This window comes from Fundulus heteroclitus, chromosome 3 (genome assembly GCF_011125445.2).
Source record: "Fundulus heteroclitus isolate FHET01 chromosome 3, MU-UCD_Fhet_4.1, whole genome shotgun sequence".
NCBI lineage: Eukaryota > Metazoa > Chordata > Actinopteri > Cyprinodontiformes > Fundulidae > Fundulus > Fundulus heteroclitus.
The window spans coordinates 20999990-21022366 of NC_046363.1; the positions used below are offsets into that span (position 1 = coordinate 20999990).

A 22377-nucleotide genomic window follows, 5' to 3' on the forward strand; every position below is an offset into this window, starting at 1 on the left:
TGATCTTGAAGGTGCCCATTCTACATGAAGAAAGCATATGTTGATTGTGTTTCCATGTCACTCACAGTGTACTGCAAATCTCTTTTAACATACTCGGATACATCTGGTATTTCGAAATGGCCTTGGTAAATCCCTCCAACTGCTGATATTAAGTTCTTCATTATTCATTATTCACAGTGTATCTCTCCTCTCAGTGGTCAGTGAAAGTGAGCCAAATTTCCCCAAAATCATGTGATTTACCAGAAATCAAGTGCTATCTATTTGTGCCTGAGTTGAAAAAGAGAGTCGCTTTAATAGGACTTCTGAAGAAGTTTAGCTGAAATATTACCAGCTATTCCTTAAATATGGCACTTACATATCTTACTGTAGCTATTAAAATGCCAATACAAAACAAACCATTCACACTTTTAAAGTCCTCTGCTATTTGCTTTTATTGAAGCCCTATCTCAGCCAGTTACAAAACACATCCCACATCTAAAACTTTATTTTACCATTGTTATGCCATAAGCTGGTTGAATATGCTTATTATTATTATTAATTATAATTTGGTATTATAATTTAAATAATAAATCATTCAACTCAAAATTCCGCTATAACAAATATAGTTCAAATGGTGGTGATGTTAGCTATAAGCTTGTAAGTGTTTATACCACTAATGCATTAGTTAATTTGCTGTTATGAACTCATTTATGCTGTAATAAATGATCAGGTCAGACTGTTAACCGACCAGGTTTATCCAGCAGGCTGTGAGAACCCCAATGTAACTGCAATTAGAGTTTAAATCCTTATTCCTTATCACCATCCAATGATATTGTCTCTGTATTAATATCAGATGTTAACTCCAAAGGAGGTTAGCTCTGATTTCTGAATACCCAGGCAACTGTGAATTGAATTGAACACAAAACAATGTCTATTCCGCAGTCGTTGGTTTTATTGAACCAAAAGCAATTCCCTGTTACAGTAATTCTCTGATTCAACAACTTTGGAATTCTTACTCATTACTAAACTAACATGCAAAATATATATGTGGAAATAAAGAACAAAACAAAAATAAACAATGGATTAAAATGAGCGGTCAGCAGATCTTAACTTAACTCACAGTTGTTTTAACACCGCCCTCGAAACACCGGCATTTGACGTATCAGCATTGACAGACAGAACAGCTTCGGGAATCTCACTGGACGCTTTGATGTCTTACCAAAAGCTAGTTCAGCTAAGCTACCTACAGTTCAGATACACGTCACCCTCCCAAGATGGCTGCTACGATGACGTATGAGGGGAGGTCCTAATGACGTAACCACGCTTACGCTGATGGGATAATGCCTCGCTTCGAGGGCCGCAGCTAACTGGGAGTTTAAAGCAAAGCCCGCGACTTGAGCTCGGACAAAAAGATTAAATTGATAAGAAGACGCGAAAAGAGAGAGGGGGGAAAGCAGGGAAAAAGATGAAAAGAAATAAAGCGGTAACCCACGGCGGGGTTCTTGATGGATCACAAATCAACACAGCAAATCAATTGTAAAATGCATGCACATACAAAGAAAATGTTCAGCAAAATAATTCCAACTTCGTCGTGGAATAAAAGCATTAACCAACACCTACAAGGTTCTAACGCTTGCCCAGGCACTCCTAAACACCCTGTTGGTGAGACAGAAATAAAAGGGGAGACCCCGTTACTTTGAGGTGCCTCGGGGCTGGTCCGGAGCGCTCCGAGTAGTGGCTTTCTGGACGCGTCTTGACGAGCGCGGTTGTCCGCAGGCTGCAGCGGGACGGGGAAAAAGCTCCTTCGTTTCTTCCTCCGGGTTCAACAGTCGCTTTGTTGGCCAGACAAAGCGGGGTCCTCTTCGATCACTGGGAGATGCGGCGTCTCTCAGTCTTTTGATCAGAGGGAATTTAAAAGTACTTATTTAAGTCGACCTCCTGTTATAAAAAGCAGGGAATAACCGTTGCGTCGAAAAATCTCGGTCCAGCGAGCAATCGAACACGTGGCGGGGAATCACCCCAACGGAATCAGCTGTGTGTGTGTCTTCTCGGGTTGGCTAAAAGCCAGGGAAGAAGATGGATTGTCGTGTGTGATCGGCTTTTATAGCCATCACCATAGCAACCTTATCTTGGTCGGCGGCCATTTTGCCGTGTTGCGTGATGGGAGTTGGTGGCCATTTTGACCACATGAGTTGGTGGCCATTTTGACCACATTGCATCATGGGTAACGCAGTCCGTTACGTCCTGAATTGATGCAGCTTTTGTCACGTATGAACTACATGAGTTGGTGGCCATTTTGACCACATTGCATCATGGGTAACGCAGTCCGTTACGTCCCGAATTGATGCAGCTTTTGTCACGTATGAACTGGCACAACATACCCCCCTTTAGCTTTGAAGAGTGGGATGCTGGTCACAGTCTTTAAAGCTACAACCAAGTCCATTCTGGCGTGACGAAAATCCGTTGTGCATGAGTGGAACAACCTAATAGTCTTTCTAGTAGTCCATTGGGATTCATGCAGTTCAGTTCATCATCCAAGAGGAGGAAAACAAAGCATTCATTGTGCCTGGGTCAGTGACCTAGCCTGGGCAGGACTAAGCTATAGCTAGTCATTTCTATTGGCTAATAAGGCAACAATAAAGTAATAATAATAAAAAAAAGAAATGCAAACTTCACAATCACCATTGTCAATACATTCATTGGTCATCCGGTTTGAACTTTGAACCAAAGAAAGGAGAGAGGGAAAAAGGGAAAGGAAAGAGACAGCGGGTCGTAGTCTAATCAGCTTATGGCCTTCAAGGAGCTGGTGCTACGAACCTGGGAGCGACAAAGGTGAGGGCGTCAATCCTGGTTTGCAACTGTTTGATCTGCTTGTATGCTGCAAACGCCATCGCGGTAGTGATGGCCCATCCAAATACAAGGAGAACCACAATAATGGTCATAATGTGAGTGTCGGTCGACTCTGTAGCTCTGGGGAAGCGAAGCAGAGGGACCGAGCTCAACTCTGATGGAGTGAGACTGAATTTAATCAGCTGGGTGCCTGCAAGTAAAAGCTGTCTTTCAATGCCGACATCAATGCTGAAATTGTATCCCTTAAAGACATCTATTATTTCAATCTCTGAGTCATATTTGTCAACGTCAAGGTGATGCAGAACCATGTTTCCAATGTGGACTGCAGCACCTTGAGGTGGGGAACAGAAAATGGTTTGGTTGGGCAGTTTTAGTCTAGTAACTGTGTCATGCTGCCCGTAGGATAACAGGGCTTCTGCCTCTGGGGTGCTAACGAGCCAGCGGTTACCTGCCCGCTCAATTTTGGTTTCCACACTTGCATCTTTAAGGGTCATTCTAGCCTGACAGTTCTGTTCAGGGGATTCATTCCTTAGACCACACAGGTAATTGGTAACGTCTCTGATAAATGGGTTGCTTGGCATACCCAGTGGATGTCTTTGGTTTTGGTACACAAATCCAAATTAGGGACTAAATAAAGTTTGGGGTCAGCATCATGATAGGCCAATATTGAGGGAGTTTGTAGGTGTACGTGGGTCTCACCTTGCCAAAAACCGACATTCAATACTGATTTAAGCCTATACACATTAGCTCTTTCAATGATGGGAAGGTTTAGCATAAATCCTATCTCCAAGTTGTCAGGATTTACAAATATCGGAATTGCACTACCTAGGCTGTACACCAGGTGTATTTGTGGTGGTTGCAGTGTTTCACTAGAGGCAGATTTGAGAACCTTTTCGACCAAATCTACTGGTACCAGGTACGGAGGAGTCCGTCCTTCAGCAAGGCTATTTATGGATGAGCTAACCTCTCGAGTGAGGTCCTGTATTAAATCTCTAACAACCTGAGTATACATCATGTCATTCTTTACCACTTCTGTGAGCGTTTCCAAAGCAATGCATGGTGTTATGGCTGAGTGTGAAATTATAGACGTGAAGTTATGTATGGACACTTGCTTTATTAGTGCATGTTTAAAGTGTCCTGATTGAACATGCACTTGTCCTATTTAATGCTATGCATTGTTCTCTTCGCTGGGGGCGGAGTTAGGCTCCGTTCCCTGTGAGGAGAGTTTAGTGGACGGTTTAGTTTGGTTCGCTTGAACCCATGTGTACTCTGGACTTTGCACGCTGGCTTCTAGGTTCTTTCGAGGCCCAGCGAAAGTCGTTCGGGGACGGTCTTTTAAGTCAGTGACGCACTGGTGTGTAGTGTAGACGGTTGTCACACTGACGTCTTCGGGCTGGTAGATGAGATTCAGGGGAAGTGTCCTTTGTCTTCCTGTCATCATCTGGAAAAGTGTCACCCCTGTGGAGCATGGTGAGGTAGAGCGGACTAGCATTAGGACCAGGGGAAGCTTTGTATCCCGGTCCCTGTCATGGCTGCTGGCATGTTCCTTTGACATGCTGGCCACGGTGCAGTTCATTTGCTCCACCTGTCCGGATGACTGTGGGCGGTAGGGAATGTGGAATATAACTTCCACGCCCAACATGTCAAAAAGCACGGTCAGAATGTTTGACGTGAAATGCGTTCCTCTGTCCAAGTCGATGGACAGGGGAAGGCCCCACCGGCTGAAAACGTGACTTAGCAGCAGGGCTGCTGTGGTGACAGCGGTGTCATTCGGTGCCGGCAAACATTCGACCCATTCTGTGAAACTGCCTGTTATTGTCAAAAGATATTTGTTATTTCTTGACGATTTGGGGGCTGGACCGATCCAGTCAGTCTGCAAATGTGACCACGGAAATATAACCCCCCTTCGCTGAAGCAGGGCTTGGTCTAGTGGTCGTGTGGGTTGTAACTGGCTGCAGGTTAAGCAGCCTTGTACATACTCCTGGGTATCCTGGGCCGTTGAAGGCCGGGACGTCACCTGTGGGAGAGTTGTCAGATTAGCTTTGCAGCTTCTGTGTTCTCCTACTGGTGAGTCATGGACGTGTGTCAGTGTGATCCCAAGTTCGTTTGAATCTTTGGGCTGAATGGGCTGAAACTCATAAAACAGCTCCTTAAGTGCCGTTTCCTCTGTTTCAGTGGTCAGTGCATCAGCTTTTCCCAGCTGTTGCATGATTTCTGTTTCGAAACCAGGGCAGGGCTCAGTGGTTGAGTCCCGGTTCTCTGGTTGATTCGGTGCTGGTTCTGTTGGGTCGGTTGCTGTCGCATACACCAACAGATTTCCTTCAGCTTCAAGCGTTGCACCACAAATAGATCCAGCAGGCCGAGCTTCATGTCGCCTGATTTGGATCATGTTGGAAGGAAAGGTAAACACGGTGTCTGGAGAGTCCTGTCTGCCGGTCAAGGATAAGGGCAGGTCTCCAATGACGGGAATGCTCAGCTCAAAGTCGTGGAAAGAGCTTTCGATGAGCACCCCAAGAGGTTTCTTCGCCACCACTTGGATCGGCATGTGGGTTGGATTCTCCACTAACAGGTAAGCTGAGCGATTGTTCAGCTCAAGCAGGGGTGTGCCCCGGATGACCAGGTTGGATTCCTGGAAATAAGAAAGGGGTTGAAAGAAAACCTGCGTGCTCTGCATTTGTTGTCCTTTCAGGATGGCTAATCTAATAGGTACACCTGCAGTCTGTGGTGGTATTAGCATGTTTGTCTCGCTAGCCACCTGGCAAGCCTGTGGGATGGTTTGCCCTGATCGCATGGCTTCAGGGGTGCCCAGGAAGGAACTTGGGGTCACGTGAGCTTGGGCCCACAGGACCTGGTTACAAGTGTCCAGCTGTGCACCCAGCCGTACCAGAAGATCAGCACCAACAAATACTGGAGGGTGTAAATTCTCCACAATGCTGAAAGGATGAGAGAGCTGTCTTGTGCCAATCTGTGCATAAAGTATGCACACCCCCGTTGCTTTCAGAAGCCGGCGAGGCCAGTCTGCTGAGAGCAAGTAGTGGCTGTGTTTTGTTTCAGCCAGATGGGGCTTTTCACGGCACAGAGAGCTGTACAGATCTCTGCTGATCGCAGATTTCTCTGACCAAAGAGCCAGCAGCACGTCTGGCATGAATGTGCTTTCCAGGTGGACACCTTCGGCCACTCTGGGGTTATAGGGTTCAACTCCAGAGTGTTTAAGTGAGCAGAGGAAAGATGTGTGGCTGCAGAGAGAAGTTCTCTGGTCGCTGGGAAGCGGTGGTGTGTCAGAGGATTTGGAAATCGGCTCTGTTGACGGCAGAAATGGTGCTAAAAGTTCTTTGGGCTCCTCGGAGCATGTCACCTGATTGATAGGGACAGACAGTCCACTTCCAGAAGTGAGGGGCTTGGGAGTCCCCACTTGGGCCCAAAGATGACCATGATAGCAGTCAATGAGTGGGGCTAACCTGTTCAACAGGTCCTGACCCACAAGAAAAGGTTCTGTGTCCAAAGTACATATGTAGATGGGGTGCACCAGGGTCATGTCACGGAAAGTGATGTCTAACCACGCCCGTTTGGTGATGCATGACTGATCCTGAGTGTAGCTAGTGATGCCCACGTTACAGGTCTCCACCTGGAACAGTTTCCCAAGAGACACCATAGCTCTGGTCACCTCATCAAACAAATCTGAGGACATTAGACTGATCTCGGAACCCGTGTCTAAAAGAGCATTTGCAGTTACACATCCTCCGATAACTGTCGAGCAGTATAAGCGATGCGCATTTTCATGATGGTTTAGCTCACCTAGAAACCTTAGAAAAGTGGCTTTCTGATCACCTGTTGATGGGATCTTAGAAGGTTGTTGGTGAATTTTCGGTTGGTCCCCCCTCTTAATCAGATAAACTCTGTTAGAAGGGGGAGCCTGGTCCACGCCTAGTCATGCTGGCGGAGGTTTTGGGCCTGGCTTACCTGGAGGGTCGACAGGATTGGATGATGGCTGGGACGGCTGCGGCGCGATCTGATGCACTGTTTCGACTAGCGACCTGCGAAAAGTCTCTTCCATCTCCTTTCTCATTGACTCCTCCATGCGCAGGTTCCAGCCTTTGTTGTCATGTGTGCTTTTCGACCTTTCCGGCCTGTCAGCTTGCTTACCGTATCGAGCTGGATCCGGCCTGTGCCATTTTTGAAACCTCTCACCTTCCATGCTGCCATGCTGACCTCTCCTATCCTGGGAAGCTTTCTTCTGCTGTGGCTCAAAACCATGTTGCTTCTTAGGGCCAAATCTAGTTTTAGGTTTGAAGGGAGGCATCTCATGTCCCTCCAGACCTAAACTCTTTTCTGGTTCGGCTTGAATCTGCAGAACCTTTTTATCACTGTCGACTCCTTTGTTGGGCCGGACACGTGTTTCCCATGCCACCTGCGCGTATTTCCTGATTTCCTGCATGGTAAGTTTCTTGGTTCTACAATGCATGGTAACCTCATAACGCACGCTTTCATGAAGATTATGGAGGAACAAAGATTTGAAAGTGTGGTCTTCCTCCAAGCCGGGAGCATTTCGTCCCTGAAAGTAAGCAGCCCGCAAGCGACGGTAGTACTCTTTTGGTGCTTCAGTTCTCTTTTGCTGAATTGCAAAAGCTCCAAGAGTGGCCGAAGCTGGGTCTGTAAACGCCGAATATTCTTCGCTTAAAGCCTGACAAAGAGCTGAATAACGGTCACGTGTAGCTGGAGGGAGGCTTTCTATGAAAACATGGACACTTCTGGACGTGGTTTTCCAGATAAGCTTCAACTTTTCTCGAGCCGAGGGACTATATAAGTCTAGCAGACAGCGCTCTACCTCTCTGAGATAGTCATCAATGGTGGATTCTGTATTGCTAGGATCAAAACGCTCTATGTCTCGGGCCAGGGACTCAAGTTGATGCATCCGCAGTCCCTGTTCAGGGATCGGAGCTGGTCCATCTGAGTCCTCTCCTGACGACTCTTGCCTGTGGTAACCACGATAGGAGGGAGGCTCCAGTTCTGACCACCTACCTGGCATCGGCGGCCGTTCGTGGGACGCAGGGGGACCCTCCCTGTCATGAACTCTTGTCTGTGGACGCAGTTCAGAGGAGTGGGGTTCACCTGTGTCCCAGGAGCGGTGCTCCCGTCGCCCTGGTGGGGGGAAAAGATCACAGCGGACCGTGTCAGGGGTCAGGTGGGAAGCAGGTGTTTTCCCATGATTTCCATCATGTGGATCAGTCCTGATTGCCACCCTAAGTTGTTTAGGCATTTCTTTCCGTATCACACTGCTATATCTGTCCTGACCTTCGCTTACCCTTCGCTCAGAAGGTGTCTGAGGGCCCAGTTCATCCAATGTCCTCCAGGTGTGATCTCCATGTTTTCCTTTGGAGTTCTCACACTCAGATCCTTCTGTCTGCAAGCTAATGCGATCCTCCTCTCGCTCCTCTGTGAGATGACAGCTGCCCTGAACACTTCTCTGTTCTAGCTCCCTGATTCTTTCCTCAGCTAAAACACGCCTTTCAGTTTCTATCACTAACCTTCGGTGGTATAATGCAGATAATTCACCCAAGACATCTGCTACCAATCTACCCTTTGGCTTGCTCTGGACCTCCTCCACCAATTCCTGAATTCTCCTCTCACAGTCTCCTATGTTAAACTGATTCAGACGGGTTTGTTCGTCCGGTGTCATTTTAAGCAGTGAGCTAATGACATCCTGGGCCTCCATTCCAATGGAATGGTTTGGACCTTCAGCTCCTTTGACTGAAGAACCGCTACTATCCATTCTTTGTCAGCTATGGATAACAACACAACAAGTAACAACACTGTAGTTTAGCAGAGCGCTAAATGACAGACAACAAATAACAACGCTGTATTCTAGCTTAGCACTAGGTAACAATGCATACACTTTAATTTAGCTCAGCGCTAAACAACAACTGCTAACAACACTGTTAAGTGGCTTCACTTTAACTGTTAACAGCAAACACGCACTATGACTGGCACTTTTACTGCAGTAAGTGGGTTCAAATACGTGCGTTTAATTAGGCTGCGCAGGGGAAAATCAACCCTGCGACTTACAACTCCTATGTTTTAGGAACGGTTAGTATGCTTGTTTAACTTTGAGAAAATTAACTTTGAGTGACATGGACCACTAACCTTTCGGCCAGTAATTAAATGATAAAGCTGTGGCTTTGTTTGTGATGTAAGTTATTTCAGAACAGGTGCTCTACACATGTGTGGAAAATAGCAAAGTGTTTTGGAGCTTCAGAGGTGGCAAAGAATGACAGTTAAAACCGCTAAATTGCAACCTTAGTTTCAAAATCACAGCTCAATTTTGACCACTTATGATGAGCAGAAGGGGATAAGGAAGGAAAGGAAAGAAAAATAAAATAATAATAAAAGTAAATAAAATAAAAAAAAATTCAAAAGGGAAAAAAATTAAGATATGATAATAAGTTGGGGAAAAATTAATAAAATAAAATTAAAGTGTCAAAAGGGCGTAACCATAAGGCAAGTTTAAAGAAACTGACTTTCAAAACGGTCCCTCCGGGACACTGAGCAATCTAAGCTGTCTTTAAAACCGTGACTGCAACTACCTATCCTTGCCACCAGATGGAGGCAGGGTGCCCTTCACTTTGGGGAAGACTGAGCCGTAATTACACACAATGTCCAGCCGATAGGGAATCGTGTCCCTCTTTCAAACAATTATGCTGCAATTACAAACAACGTCCACCAGATGGAGGCAAGGTCTCTCTTTTCAAAGCAGAACACGACACAGACTCTGATTGACAAGTAGCAGACGCTGGCTGCTGTGTATTTCAATCTAGCTGACTTCCAGTCCAGAAATCAATATTCAAACCTCAGGTTAACAACCTCAAACCACCACAAACACGTATATATTTAGTAATGATACCTCCTTAATCAATTATGACTGAATAGCCCTTTTGGCAAGGTGAGCAGTCAAAATGCTGGAATATAGATTGTGTTCATTAAATTCATAAGTTGCTGGTTATTCGATTTAGTCTAAAGGAACGCCAATAAGTAGACTCCGCCCACACAGGGAAAAGCCAATTTATGTTATGCCATAAGCTGGTTGAATATGCTTATTATTATTATTAATTATAATTTGGTATTATAATTTAAATAATAAATCATTCAACTCAAAATTCCGCTATAACAAATATAGTTCAAATGGTGGTGATGTTAGCTATAAGCTTGTAAGTGTTTATACCACTAATGCATTAGTTAATTTGCTGTTATGAACTCATTTATGCTGTAATAAATGATCAGGTCAGACTGTTAACCGACCAGGTTTATCCAGCAGGCTGTGAGAACCCCAATGTAACTGCAATTAGAGTTTAAATCCTTATTCCTTATCACCATCCAATGATATTGTCTCTGTATTAATATCAGATGTTAACTCCAAAGGAGGTTAGCTCTGATTTCTGAATACCCAGGCAACTGTGAATTGAATTGAACACAAAACAATGTCTATTCCGCAGTCGTTGGTTTTATTGAACCAAAAGCAATTCCCTGTTACAGTAATTCTCTGATTCAACAACTTTGGAATTCTTACTCATTACTAAACTAACATGCAAAATATATATGTGGAAATAAAGAACAAAACAAAAATAAACAATGGATTAAAATGAGCGGTCAGCAGATCTTAACTTAACTCACAGTTGTTTTAACACCGCCCTCGAAACACCGGCATTTGACGTATCAGCATTGACAGACAGAACAGCTTCGGGAATCTCACTGGGCGCTTTGATGTCTTACCAAAAGCTAGTTCAGCTAAGCTACCTACAGTTCAGATACACGTCACCCTCCCAAGATGGCTGCTACGATGACGTATGAGGGGAGGTCCTAATGACGTAACCACGCTTACGCTGATGGGATAATGCCTCGCTTCGAGGGGCGCAGCTAACTGGGAGTTTAAAGCAAAGCCCGCGACTTGAGCTCGGACAAAAAGATTAAATTGATAAGAAGACGCGAAAAGAGAGAGGGGGGAAAGCAGGGAAAAAGATGAAAAGAAATAAAGCGGTAACCCACGGCGGGGTTCTTGATGGATCACAAATCAACACAGCAAATCAATTGTAAAATGCATGCACATACAAAGAAAATGTTCAGCAAAATAATTCCAACTTCGTCGTGGAATAAAAGCATTAACCAACACCTACAAGGTTCTAACGCCTGCCCAGGCACTCCTAAACACCCTGTTGGTGAGACAGAAATAAAAGGGGAGACCCCGTTACTTTGAGGTGCCTCGGGGCTGGTCCGGAGCGCTCCGAGTAGTGGCTTTCTGGACGCGTCTTGACGAGCGCGGTTGTCCGCAGGCTGCAGCGGGACGGGGAAAAAGCTCCTTCGTTTCTTCCTCCGGGTTCAACAGTCGCTTTGTTGGCCAGACAAAGCGGGGTCCTCTTCGATCACTGGGAGATGCGGCGTCTCTCAGTCTTTTGATCAGAGGGAATTTAAAAGTACTTATTTAAGTCGACCTCCTGTTATAAAAAGCAGGGAATAACCGTTGCGTCGAAAAATCTCGGTCCAGCGAGCAATCGAACACGTGGCGGGGAATCACCCCAACGGAATCAGCTGTGTGTGTGTCTTCTCGGGTTGGCTAAAAGCCAGGGAAGAAGATGGATTGTCGTGTGTGATCGGCTTTTATAGCCATCACCATAGCAACCTTATCTTGGTCGGCGGCCATTTTGCCGTGTTGCGTGATGGGAGTTGGTGGCCATTTTGACCACATGAGTTGGTGGCCATTTTGACCACATTGCATCATGGGTAACGCAGTCCGTTACGTCCTGAATTGATGCAGCTTTTGTCACGTATGAACTACATGAGTTGGTGGCCATTTTGACCACATTGCATCATGGGTAACGCAGTCCGTTACGTCCCGAATTGATGCAGCTTTTGTCACGTATGAACTGGCACAACACCATGTAAACAACACATTATGTAACGTTCTGTTGTGGTTCAGGTTATTTTTTCAGTTTAGCCACTTTTCTGTCTTAGAATTTATTTCTGTTTCTTGTTTTGTATTGGATTTATGCTTAGCCTGTTTTAGTTATCTGGTCTTTGTTATTAGTTTTTATTTCAGCTTGTATCTGTTTTGTCTTTGTCTTGTTTTCTACCTTAGGTTTATTGTCTATTAGTTTGTATGCTCCTTTTATCACCTCCACCTGTTTTGGTTAATTAGTCCCGCCCTACTCTCCTGTTCTGTTCACCTATTTAAGCCCGCCTTAGTTTTCTGTTTGTTGCCAGGATGTCTTGTTTGCCTCCACTTACACCGTCTGTGGTAAGAGCCTTCCAGCGCCTGTTTATCCATCTGTTTACCTGTCCGTTACCCGTCCTGATCTGTTTCTGTTTTTGAGTCTGCCCAAGCTTGTTGTGTCGACTTGGATGCCAGCTCCGTACCTTTGTGCTTTTGTTATTTGCCTGAATTACCCACCTTCTCCTTTAATAAATCTTTTGCATCGGCTCCGTGTCTGGCTCATATAGGATTCCTCCAAATTCATTACACATAAAGCCATTTAGGGAAACAATACACGTACCATATAGGTAATAATCCGTCTTCAAACTTTAGCAAGACACATAGTAACATTGAACATTAAACACAATTACAAACCTTCATTTTACTTAAGCTTGCTGAGACATGTTTAGTGTGCACTGTTTCTCAAAAAACTGTGAAGGCATACAAATCAACAACCATGGATAAAATTCAATACAATCCATTACAATGCTAAGATAATGTCCTTCATCAGAAAAGAATGAGATCTAGCAAGTATTTTAAAAATGGCAAGTTATGGAGAGGAGACCATGGATTTGCCGTTACTGCACCTACTATGTGGAACAACTTATCCCTCAGTATAAAATCTGCCCAAAGTCACTCCTGAAAGCTCATTTATATTTCTTGGCATTTAAATAAGGTCTGACTTTGTCAACTACCTGTCCTATTTGTTCTTATTTATTGTTTTATTCTAATGTGTTTTAGTCAAATTGATAGTTTTGTGAAAACTGTACAGCGCTTTGGTGCTGTTACAAGCTGTTTTTAAAGTGCTTTACAAATAAAATTGACATTGACATTCAGAGGCCATATGACTACAAGTTGAGAGACTGAATACATGGAATTACGACCTCCCCGCTCCTGTTCGCTCTGCGTTATGTAATTGCACTGAGAACCTTCTGCATCACGTCTCCAGCTTGACCGCATTCAAGACGAGACATAAACTCTGTCATAAGGGGAATTTTTGTCTTTGGGGGGTATGATTGATCCAAACCCTGCCCAAATCCACTCTCTCCCACCTCCTTTTCCTCTGGCTGCAGATGTCAAGCAGGAAGAGGAGGGCAGGTTGAGCACAGAGACCCCTCTTAGATCCTTAGCTGCACATAAAGGCAAAAGAAAAAAAATGAAAGTATTTCACATGGAAGCTAAATTAAACCATACTGAATCATGTTGCTGGGTGAAACATGAATTATCACTTCTAAATTTCTGTTTAATGTTAAGTTTCAGTCTGAGTATGCATAGTTGCGCTGAAAATATTTCAGTCCCCAATAAAATAAAACAATTGAAAAAGCTCAACTAAACTAAAATTGCAAGGGGTTTATCAAAAAAAATTAACACAAAATGCCATGTTGAATGTCTACTGCAGTCTAAAAAAATCATTGTTTATTTCTTCAAGGCATCTTTAATACTTAGTAGAGCATCCTATTGTTGCAAGCATCATGATAAACCTTCCCTCCCCACCCCAGCCAGGATAAGTCAAATCAATGGCTGCTTTAGATTTAAAGTTTTCTTTTCAATTTACCAACAGGCTTCTTACTTTCTTTCACTTTATTTTTAGTAAATTATCCAACATTAAACACAGGAAACAGTAAAAAAAAAAAAAAACCCCGATAAAGAAACAAACCCACAATTTACCAAAAAAAAAGGAATAGGCTGAAGCAAAGCTTATTATTGCCTAAACTGTTTTATACTTACGACCTTTACAACCTACCTAGCATGTACACAATAATGATGAACACAAAAATGCTTTTTTCTCAACAACATAGGCAATGTTTATTTCAATAGGATATCTTGTAACTGTGACATAAGGAAACAAAATGATGCATTAACTAGAAATGATAATGTAGTTGCCAAGCTTAATGAGTCATTTGCTTATGGATGGGTTATTACTGATTTTGTCCGACAAGCTATTGTGATATTAGATATTTTTATGGTACAGAGGTAAGTTATCACAAAGAAAAAGAAAACAATTAATCAATTTCAATGTCTAAATTGCAGTGAAGGTTAACAGATTTGTGAGTTAGATTTACTGTCTGCAGCCATCGGTTTTGTACTCCTCAACAAAATTATTGAATTCAGCACAATGCCGTCTGTTCCCAGATTTTGCACACTCCTGCTCCGATGGCCTCTTTTCCACCCAGGTGTTTGATTCCAACAGATACTGCATGCTGCAAAGACAGATAAAGGACAGTCTAGTTCAGTCTGTTTAAACAGGTGTTTTTCTTGATTAAACTTATATTACTTACTTTCCATCTAAGTCTTTAGTGGCACCATCTTTGCCCATAATCAGATACTGTCTTCCCAAGTCTAACTGACCCTTGCACTGAAGCCTTTTGGCAAACACTCGAACACTGTTGTTTGCCACATGGAGGTCTCCATCTAGTATATGAATGATTATAATGACTAAAAGTCTGCAAAAAAATTAAAAGCCCACATTTTAACCTCCACAGGTTACTTACGAAATCTGAGGATCTCAGTGACTTTAGTTTTGTATAGCTCAAAGTTGCTCTTAAGAGTGACCTCCTGGACTTCCACAATGTAAGCTGGAGCACAAACAAACAAATACAAATCAAAAAAACATACCGTGAACGAATTATAGCCTTTTATCCATTGAAAGCTAAATGTGCAATAATACATACCAGTCACTAAAGAATCATTATTTAAGATAACTTAAATAAAATTGGAAATACTTATCTGTATCTATTGAATTGTTTCAGTAGATAAATGCATGGTTAATTGCAAAAATTAATCATTAAAGTTTGTAATTATAATACGTTAAGCACAATTATTTTATTTATAAAATAATTTCATATTATGCTAGCACAGCAAGTCTTAGATTGTCTTAATTTGTCAAAGCTTTACCTATCAAAATCATTTGGCACAGAACTTTTTGCACGTTTTATTGCACCTTGCAATAATTTTAATACAGGTAGTCTCTGTAAGATACAGGATCTGAAGGCTAATAATAAGAATAATAAACTCATTAAAATACAGTGTCACAACGTTTAAAGTACTCTATGATTAACAAAAGAATTACAATTTAAGAGATTTACAATATTGTTGCAAGGTTTTTCAAACAAGCTACAAAATCTTCCAGATAAATTTGATCCGACAGTTTCAGTTCCTGTTGAGGATGATTCCATCAGAAGCTGCTGTGTAGGTCAACCAGTGAGATGTGATGAGCTAAACTAACAGTCTGAATAGTTTCATGATAGAATGCAGCACAAGATATAATCAAATACTTTACTAATTATGTTCAATTTACGCTTTATTTAATGACCGATTTTGTGACTGTGTATTTGATAAATTGACACATTAATATAAATTAAATGTATTTTTTTAGTTTAACACATTTATCATGTTTCAATTAAATACACATTAAATATTTATTTAACTAATGGATTGTGGCTTTCAATAGTTAGGAAAAAAAATGCTTTTTGTTTGTTTTTTTTAACATAAAAATGCAGCAAATCCTCAGAGTTATTAGGCCAACTGTATCTCTGTGGTATAATAAATTCTTGAAGAGGCTACTGACCAAAATCCACTCTGGGGAAGAAACACGCATGATCCACACGCATAGCCTTCGTGATTCTTTTGCCTTGATTTAATTTGAAGGTCTCCTTTACTTTATGACAGGGTCCTGAAGAAAGCACACAGTGACATTATTTGATGCATGAATTAATTTTTCAAGTATATTTAACAGAAGTTAGTATGGGTCCAAATGACTTTTTCTCAGATTGTGGGGTACATATGTTTTTATGGGGCAAAACAGAAAAACCTGCAAAGATGTGGTGATAAAAAGCTGCCCAAGCCCATAGATTCATATGTAAAAGAAAGTCTTCATGGACTTTAAGAGTCAGTTAATGTGCTGGCTGATAATTTTCGGTTCAGTTTGGCTGTCCATAAATTACATCAAAACTACTAGCAAAAATGTGCAGATGAACTAATTAGATTAAGCAACTATTTTATTGCAGCATTTCTTTTACCCACATACACAAAAAAAACAATTGCCAGCTCTGATTTTATGATGCTTTCATCATAGCAGTTCAGAAGGAACCACTAGTCTGGGGTTAGGGTTTAGGTAAAGAAGTCAAATTTGTGTTAGTAAAAAAAGTCCAGATTTATTTGTCTGGAAAGAAAAACCTAAAAGGTGGTTATATGTAATAAAAAAATGCATTAGTATACCTTCAGCTTATTCTCATTTTATCAAGCCACAACAATGTCAAAAGGTAGAGTGGATTTTTTTTCCCAGAAATGTAGGTAATAAACACCCAAGGCAGCTTTTGAATAGATGCCCAGGAACAGCTTACCTGCTCCTCTGCTCCCCAGGGGGATCGCATTAAAGAATCTCCCAAATACATGCTTGCCATTTTCAAAGTATATGGAGAGAGCAGCGGATACATAAACACTACAAGTGTGCATGAGCAGCAAGAGCAAACTAGCGAAGATCAAGCAGACGCATTGGCACGTCACAATGATTGGCATGTGGGAAAACCAATAGATAAGATGATCCCCCCCCCGGAACTCAAAGCCGAAAAAAGATCGTCCACTATACCTTTAATGTATTTTCTTTGGAATTTATGTGACAGACCAACACAAAGTAGTGTATATTTGTGAGATGGGAGAAAATTGAATAAACATGTTCAAGTTATTTTAGTAATAAAAATCGAAAAAGTATTTAAAGCAGTTGGTCAACTCCCCTCTACGTCAACATTCTTTAAAAAATCCCATGTATTCAATTGCATCGCCTGTATAAGCAAAGAGAGCCCATGCGTGTGATTTCATCTCAGTATAAATCCAGCTGTTATGTGAAGGTCCCACAGGTTTATTAGAGAACATTAGTGAACAAGCACCCTCATAGAGACAGAATAACACAGCAGGTCAGAAAGGAAGTTGTGGAGCAGTTTAAATCAGGGTTAGGTTAGAAAACACTATCCTAAGCTTTGGAAGTGAGTACCTACTTTCTGCACACTGGCAAACATCTTCTGAACACAGTTTGGAGACCAACTTGCTTCTTTTTGGAGGTGAGTAGAACACGGTACACTTTACATCTGCAAAAAGAAACATTTCTCAGTAGATTTACATGGATTGACATTAACAGCGACGGTATAGAAAAGAATACCCCACCTGGTTCATAGTAATCATAGAACGTAGCTGGAGCGGGCTGTAAAAGGCCAACTGGCACAGTCTGATTGGCACTGAAACTGATACATTCCTTGGATTCAAACAGCTGGAGACAGACAGGGAATACGTGTTATCAGTAGCCATACAAAATACCTTGATTTTAACTTGGGTTCAGCTTTACCTTATTAAAGTATATCAGCACTCTCCCAGAAGATATCTCATAATGGCTAATGTATTGCTCAGGTGGCTGCTTTAGCTGGGATTGAAATAAAAAGTCAATCATCACACAAACTAGAAGACAAGACAAACATTACTTGGAGGTAATTTAGGTTTACACATTTTTGTCTCATAATACATTGTCATTTATACAAATTTAAATCCATGATGAAGAGAAATGGTTTGGAAACTTTACCAGGCACCAATTTAGTTAAACTGGACTGAACACAAAGTATCTGACATTTCTGTAGAAAATATTGTCTAAATTGTTCTGTTAATTAATGAGGAATTCAGTGTATCACCAAACCCTAACACTATATTGGTATTATCCATCAAATTTGTATAGTTTAGCATTTATTTTTAGTTTTTTTTTTTTTTTTTTTTTTTTTACAATAAAGAGGTTTACAGACATTCCTTCAGTGTCTGCCTGACCCACAAAATAAATGACTCTTTAAACTGTCAGAAGATGACATTTCAAGACGAAATAAAGAGAACAACAAACCCTATCCAGGTCTTCAACTTCCACCTCAAATCCACTGAGTAGTGTGATGTCTGCAATTCCCATTCCAGTGAGAGGACTGTTTGGGTTGTAACTATGTAGAGAAAAACAATAAAAACCCTCAAATTCTGCTGGTTAGGATTATTATCATCATGTTATCATTTATTTAGAAAACATATGTGAAAGAAATGTTAGCCTCTTAACAATATTTCAGTTTTTGCTTTTTTGTCACACTTAAATATGTAACATCAAACAAATTTTTATATCAGACAAAGCCAAGCAGAGTGAATGCCATTTTCAAATGATTGTTTAATGTATTAAAGGCAAAAAAAGGTGTCCAAATCATCATGGGCTCATATGTGAATATATATTGGCCATCTTCATCTATGAATTGTCTAAACCTACTTGTTCACTAATAAAAAATAAAAATTTTGAACAGAAAGACCCCGGACCTGGGTTGCAGTAGGCAACAATGCTACCAACTGCACAATTGTGCAAGGAAAATGTGGTATCCAACGTGGAAACAGCTGGTGACCAAAGAAAAAACAAAGGTCTGTCTCAGATTTGCTAAATAAAGAAATACAAATAAATTACTGTGAAAAAAACATCTTGGAATTTTGGAAAAGTATTTTGTAGATTGAGTGGCATAGTCAAAATCTAGTCAAAATCCAGATTTGAGAGAAATTCAGATGCTCTGGCTACTCCTGTTTGAAACCCTCCAGTGTGACTGTGGTAAAACCATTTTGCACAAAAAAGTGCAACATATTTCCTCCACGTCTATGTGAAAGACTTATTGCCAGTTGTTGCCAAGGTTTAAAAGGGGCCATGACAACAAATTTAATTTTTCTGTGGCTTTTTTTTTTCTGTGTGGCTGATGAATCGCGCCACCAGGTTAAAGCCTTTGGTCAGCTTGGCCTCGCCTGTCTGACATCCTGCAACACAAATACTTCCACTAGCCATTATATTGATTTGTGAGAGAGTGTTATGGAGAGAGGAGGTATATGTGGATGGAGGTGTGTGTGCATGTGTGTGTGTGTGTGGTGAGGGCCTGCATTTAACCAGTTTTCCAAATATGGTCATAGCCAATCAGACTGAAGTCAACTAGGTAGAGGTGTATATCATTACCGTACCCAGCCCTTATACTGAGGAGGAACATTTGGCCTGGCAAAACAGCAAGCTGACATTATGACATTATTTTTTAAATGACATTCTTCGGATGATTTACATATGCAGCAATATCAACTGCAAAAAATAGCTCATGCAGTGGTTGCTCCCAAGAGTTTAGCGAACAGTTGCTTTGGAAATCGCAATTTGAAAAATGCTTTTTTCAAATTGTGGGGTTATCTTTTTCTGAAACTGTTTTATGAGCTGAAACATTTAAGTGTGACAAAAAACAAACAAAACAGAAACAAACATTTGTAAGGGGACAGATACTTCTTTTTTTGCAGCATTGTATGTATACTGAACCGTTAACTGACCTGACACAGACAGTAAAAGTAACCATGCTGTCTGAATTTGGGTCATTATCAAGATCTCTCCTGCTTCGTGTGAAAGTATCAAAACGCTCAATCGCCGACCGTGCAACTCGTGCCTGCTTCTCCCCAGGAGCATCATAATCATCATCGTAGTAGTCATAATTATCTGTGATCTTTGCTGCAAATACAGATATGGCTGTCAATATACAGTTTTATTGACGTCTGTTTCTTTTTTTATTGTTGATCAAACTTACCAGTGTACTTCACTTTCCCTTCCACGTTGACAGTGATATTAAGTTTGGCGCAATCGTCCTCAAGGTCCAAGAGGTGGTAAGCCTTTGAAGTCTGCAAAATAAGGTGGTTACCGGAAATCATAGACATCGGTCATGAAGTACAGACAAGAGAAATGAAAGCAGCTCACTTTCAACTTGATTTCTCCTTGTCCTCTCAGCTCAACTGTAATGTTATTCCCAGTCAGTTTCTTAGAAAAACAAAAACGTTAAAAGAAAACAACAATTTCTTCAGCAGGACGTCTTATATTGGTATTGATTTATAGTTCAGAAATGCTCTTTGATACCTGCAGCTGTGTTTCCACTTTCTCTCCATTGCTTGTCAGTGCAAGCCTAACTATCTCATTCCTTGCTGGGGTCGTGAACTCTGCTGTTACCTCAGTGACAGTACTTGTCCTATTTAGCTCATATTGGGACAGGGCTTCCAGTGCCATGATGGTGTCCTGGCCAGAGAGAAAACCATTAGCACGTCTGGCTATTACTGAATAATGTATTACATCACAAAATTAGGGAAACAAGAGACAGCCACCTTGGAAATATGATTGTTTAGATTTAAGTTAAATAAGTCAGATGTTACAATTACCTGAGATGATCGATAGCCCCCAAAATAGTTTTCTTGGCTGACTAACCAGCAGGCTGTTTTGTTTGCCCACTCGCTGTCACCATTTTGCAGTGCAGTTAGGAGAGCATAGGCAGCTGTCTCAATTGCAATGGACGTTTGACTGTCTTTAATTTCATTTGTCCAATGGTAGCAATCTTTCTTGTCTGATGAAAAAAGGATGGAAATAAAAAATACAACTAATGAATAACATTTTGGCTGCATATCAAGAAGAACTCTGGTTTGAATATTGGTTTGTCATAGCCTTTTTGTGTCTAATTTTCATCTGAGTATGTTAGAAAATGGAGCAATATATATATATATATATATATATATATATATATATATATATATATATAGTTCAATTTACCACATTGGTGCATGACACATTTCACGTCAGCCAGAAACTTCAGTAATTAGGAGAAATCTCTAAAATATGTTTTTTTGTCGATATACAAAAAATGTCCAATAAATTTGATATCAAACAATAAATCTGAGGCTTATTCTCAGTGTCAGTTTGGTTGGACATGCCTTTTATCGCCTTTGATTGAAGTTTGCTCCATGCGTTTAATCCAGCGCCCCCCTGTGGCCGGTGAACTGATAAGCAATAAGCCGTAATAGCCATCGCATAGCTATGCCTCAGCTTTTCCAATTTTTCTTGGAGATACCGTGTTGCCTTCAAAATGCTTATGTCCTGTTAGAAAGTAAACAGATGGTTATTTTTGTTGCATTAATGTGTCTGACAATGTTTTTTTTTAAGATATTAAAGTAATAGCCACATGCCTCCTGTACTAATGTATTGACCAAGCTTATTTTCCTGAACTTAAAAATACAAGTGATTTCTAATTTGTCACAAAATCTGTAAAGACACAGCCAAGCAAATTGGACAAACACGTAGGAAGTCATAAAGCAAGCTTTTAAGTATGACCTATTTTTAATTTGATCCCGAAAGTAAATTATGATCAACAGATCTCTGAGCCGTAGTCTTTGAGCCACAAGGCTGAAGCAAAAAAATTGCCTTGGATTAATCCAGTAACTGCTAAACAGCACAGCAGTAAGGCTACAAACAAATCAGAACATACAGCAGAGCAATCTCTGGAAATCTCACCGTTTTATTTTTATTTTCAGTAAGAAATTGACGGGAGCGGATCAGTGCAAGAGTGATGAAAGCAGTCATGGATGCATGTTGGTCGTCTCCTGTCTACATAGACCAAAGACAGAGCTTCACATAATAACCGTTTCATTTATTTATATAGCTATTTTTAAAGTTTTGTTACACATTTGTAGACTCCAAGAGAGCTTACCAGGACATCTCTGTGTAACACAGGATGTGGGTCTCTGAATGAGCCATCACCCTGCTGTACTGACAGCAAGTAACTGACAGGACGGTTAATCTCGTCATGTGGTACAACTCTGGGCCTTCGAGCCTGCTCTCCACGGCCAGCTGTTTGACGTTCCGCAATCAGTGACAGAATCTTTATTACAAGAGCAGTCACCCTTAGGGAAAAGAGAAACAAAAAAAGTTGACACACCTCAGCTAAAATTCCAGGTGTCTGAGACCAGACAAGTGAAAATTTTCCCAATAATGTAACATTTATCTGTAATGGTACATTAAAGGGGTAAAGTGTGTGTGTGGGGAGGGGGGGGGGGGGTGGATAGGAGGGTAAACATTTTCCAAAGAAACTGGAATAGCCTGCTTGTGCATCTCTGCACACCCTTAACCTAAGTTTTTTATTTTTTTATTTAATTTCAGCATTCATCTTCCTCATCTTCATATCACACCGTACATCAATTCTAGTAAATCTCACGGACCTGAAATAATGTTAAGCCATCAAAACTTCCTCATACGTTAAGTCATACCATTGTAAGATTTATATTTAAAATTGGACAGGCATATATCAAAAGACAATCAGACAATGTAAAATAAATTTTTAAATGTTCTTTTAAGCTTCCTCAATGCCTCCTTTGAGATCACCCTAATCTTAAGATTCATAATTCGTCATCAGCTTCAAATTGTGATTCTGGCAATGTATGTATAACAATACTGCAGTAATTTCCAACAAGTACTGGTTGTG

The 22377-nt window shown here is 41.2% G+C and overlaps 1 protein-coding gene across 2 annotated transcripts in view; it reads right to left on the reverse strand.

Annotated features, from left to right (window-relative positions):
• The window catches only part of LOC105926320 (complement C4-B), a 79231-nt gene that overhangs the window by 45020 nt on the left and 11834 nt on the right, over positions 1-22377 (reverse strand). The window contains exons 26-41 of one of the 2 annotated variants that reach the window (XM_012862575.3): positions 21607-21799; positions 21411-21503; positions 20834-20996; positions 20288-20469; positions 19992-20147; positions 19836-19895; positions 19669-19759; positions 19418-19592; positions 17943-18033; positions 17406-17480; positions 17228-17330; positions 17062-17151; positions 15636-15740; positions 14560-14643; positions 14347-14479; positions 13845-14268 (exon numbers count right to left, since the gene is read on the reverse strand). In XM_012862575.3, coding sequence (XP_012718029.2) covers positions 14127-14268; positions 14347-14479; positions 14560-14643; positions 15636-15740; positions 17062-17151; positions 17228-17330; positions 17406-17480; positions 17943-18033; positions 19418-19592; positions 19669-19759; positions 19836-19895; positions 19992-20147; positions 20288-20469; positions 20834-20996; positions 21411-21503; positions 21607-21799 — 1936 coding nt within the window. In that variant the 3' untranslated portion in view covers positions 13845-14126. Of the gene's footprint in view, positions 1-13844; positions 14269-14346; positions 14480-14559; positions 14644-15635; positions 15741-17061; positions 17152-17227; positions 17331-17405; positions 17481-17942; positions 18034-19417; positions 19593-19668; positions 19760-19835; positions 19896-19991; positions 20148-20287; positions 20470-20833; positions 20997-21410; positions 21504-21606; positions 21800-22377 lie in introns of those variants that run through there. The other variant, XM_036132537.1, reaches the window with a different exon arrangement.